This window comes from Drosophila mojavensis, unplaced genomic scaffold, assembly GCF_018153725.1.
Source record: "Drosophila mojavensis isolate 15081-1352.22 unplaced genomic scaffold, ASM1815372v1 contig_74, whole genome shotgun sequence".
NCBI classification, from domain to species: Eukaryota; Metazoa; Arthropoda; class Insecta; order Diptera; family Drosophilidae; genus Drosophila; species Drosophila mojavensis.
In genome coordinates, this window is record NW_025318899.1 from 21436222 (window position 1) to 21439080 (window position 2859).

A 2859-nucleotide genomic window follows, 5' to 3' on the forward strand; every position below is an offset into this window, starting at 1 on the left:
ATTTAAAGCAATTTTTATGAATATATAGCATGGCTTGCAATCTATGGTATATAGATTATTATTTATTTATAAATTATTAGACTTTTCATTAAATTATATTTGAGCTATTTTCACAATCTTCGTTTTTCATACTTATAACTGAAACTTCTGTTCACAGTACTTTACATTTAAAAAAGACTTAAATCCAATTTAAAGTTTTAGTTTTTGTTTATGCTAACTTTTATTTGTTGAACAATTAATGTCTTTCTTTTTTTTTCATTGTGTCAAAATTTCATTTTTTTCCATTAATTAATTTAATTTTCATTAATTTAATTTAATTAACTAAGTTCAAAACATATTTTTAGCTGTAAGTCATAGCTTAAATAATTTGTGTTTTTTCATGTAAGATGATTATCTTTAATTGCAAAGTAATTAATAATAAATAAAAATATATTTAATTTATAACAAGAGCTGCTGCAATTTTTCTTGCGATAAACAATAACTTTACTAATTACATTACCTTACTTATTACTTTTATTACCTTTAATAATAAAATGTACATTTTTATTTTATTAAATATTTTATTAAATTTATCCTCAATATAATATAACATTGTACATATATTAAAATGTATTCATGTATACATATTTATATGATATATTCATCAATATAAAGACATATGTATATTTCAATATATTTGAAATAATTTATTTCATTTTATTTTATTTCAAGAAGTCCAATAAAAGAACTTAAGTGTTCCTTAGCCATTTCAAAGGCATACTTGCCTTCAGTAAGCCTTCAAAATTTGATTAACATATGTTTCAGAGAGATATGTGTATTTGGTATCTAAAAATAAAGCAATTGAACAGCTAAAACAAAACAGTTCCAATTTATACGAATCCGTCGATTTATGTCTGTTGCCAACTGACACGAACAACAAAAGGAACATCAAATGCTTCAGTATAAAATGAATGGCATATAAATAAACATTAAATTGTAAATTACATATTTAACAAATACACACAGAAAAGTACAGCTATTCAATATACCTACATGTATATACATTATTTAAATGTATAAATAAAATATATATAAGGCACAGTCATGCACTTGGTAATATTTCCAGTTGCGTCTTCATATTGAATGCCCAATGGCTGCATATATAAATATATATACATACATATATACATATATGTATAATCTCTGCAAATATGAATATATATGTGTATGTATATGATTATGGCATGGTATGTACACTATATACCAGTGGTATACCACCCCCAATCGGAGCGCTGCTCGATATTTCTGTAGCATTTCTAATGAAACGAAATTAAATGTATAATTTATTGTTGCATAAACAAAAGGCACGAAACCGAATCGAAAATCGAACGAAACGCAACCGAAGCGCATGTGGCACCTTTAAGTATTTCGACTTGTGCCGTGCCCCAGCCCAGCCCTCGCCTGGGTCCGATCCGGCTGGGTCTATGTGGAGCGCATTGTGTTCTGCAGGGGCTGGAAAATTTCGTGCTCCCGCACGAAACGAGCCAAAAATAACAATTTCGAAATGGTCGAGCGGCGAGTGTGTGGGGGAAGCACAGATTTGTTTATAGTTTTTTTTTTTTTTTTTTTTTTTTTTTTCATTTTCATTTTCCTCTTTTTTTCACGTATAAACAATTGCAATTGAGAAATGAGAAAATCGCCATTCGAGAAAAATCGAAAATAGTTTTTAGCTGAAAAATGACCACGATCGATGCGAAACTCATAAGCATTCGATTCCTGGTTGAATAAAAAAAGTAAACGAAAAGAAAAGAATTTAAAGCCAAATGAAGAGCTGAAGAGACGAGAGGCAACAATGCATGCAGAATTATTCGGCGAACCGCAGCATCCCACCCCACCATAATCACATAATCATGCCGTATAATGAATGCAAAGTGAAGCTGAACCGGGCTGGCGTTAAGAGCAGAGTAAACAAGTGCAAGGAATGCGAGCTGCGGGGGTAGATTATACATACACCTACCTATATATAAATGAGTATACATACATATAATTTAAATACTTATGAATCTCTTCAAGTACTTGTGGACCCTCTGTCTCTGTGTGTGTGTGGCTGGATGTTCTGGAGGGCGTGGACATGCACTTAATTGATATAATATTAATTCTTAGAACGAGTTTCGGTTCACGAATTTTTGCAACTTTATGCATGTCACAAGCGAAAACCGGTAAGGAAGATGACCGCAATGAGATCTGTTTTGCTCGATTTGCTCTGGGCGTTTATATAAGACGAGCGCCGGCCCGGCTCAAGCTCAAACGGTGACGAGCAGCGGAACGAACATCAACATGTTGAAACTTGTGAGTAGCCTGAGCGGCTCAGCTTGGGAGTCTATGCTAACTCTGGTTCTCCTCTCTCTCCTCGCGCAGCTCCTTAGCCTTCTCGGACTGTGTTTAGTTGGTGCCTTGGGCGACGCCGTTGATCTGCGTGTCAGCTCGACGACGACGGCGACGGCGGCCGTGGGCATTGTGGACTCCGGGCAGGAGAAGCACGACGATGGCTCGTACCACTTCTTCTACCAGGGCGAGGATGGCTCGCATCGCGAGGAGACAGCCGTTGTCCACAACGCGGGCACCAAGGCGGAGTTCCTCGAGGTGAGCGGCTCCTACTCGTACTTCGACGGCGACGGCAAGGAGGTGGAGGTGCACTACAAGGCCGACGATCACGGATTCGTGCCCGAGGGCAACAACATCTTGCCGCAGATCTCGGAGGCAGCCAAGCTGACCAGCGAGCAGCAGCAGCCGGCGGAGTCCGTCCTCGTCACGGACTACATCAAGCCGCCCAATTACAAATAAACCCAGAGGACAGACAACTTGTAAAACTTTGTCGAG

The 2859-nt window shown here is 36.9% G+C and overlaps 1 protein-coding gene across 1 annotated transcript; it reads left to right on the top strand.

The window, feature by feature from the left end:
- The first annotated feature begins 2227 nt into the window (after nucleotides 1-2227).
- Nucleotides 2228-2849, top strand: LOC6583229 (endocuticle structural glycoprotein SgAbd-9). The gene is made up of 2 exons (XM_002008866.4): nucleotides 2228-2328; nucleotides 2398-2849. The coding sequence occupies exons 1-2, from the start codon at nucleotides 2317-2319 to the stop codon at nucleotides 2821-2823; spliced, it is 438 nt and encodes a 145-aa protein (XP_002008902.1). The 5' UTR covers nucleotides 2228-2316; the 3' UTR covers nucleotides 2824-2849.
- Nucleotides 2850-2859: the final 10 nt, after the last annotated feature.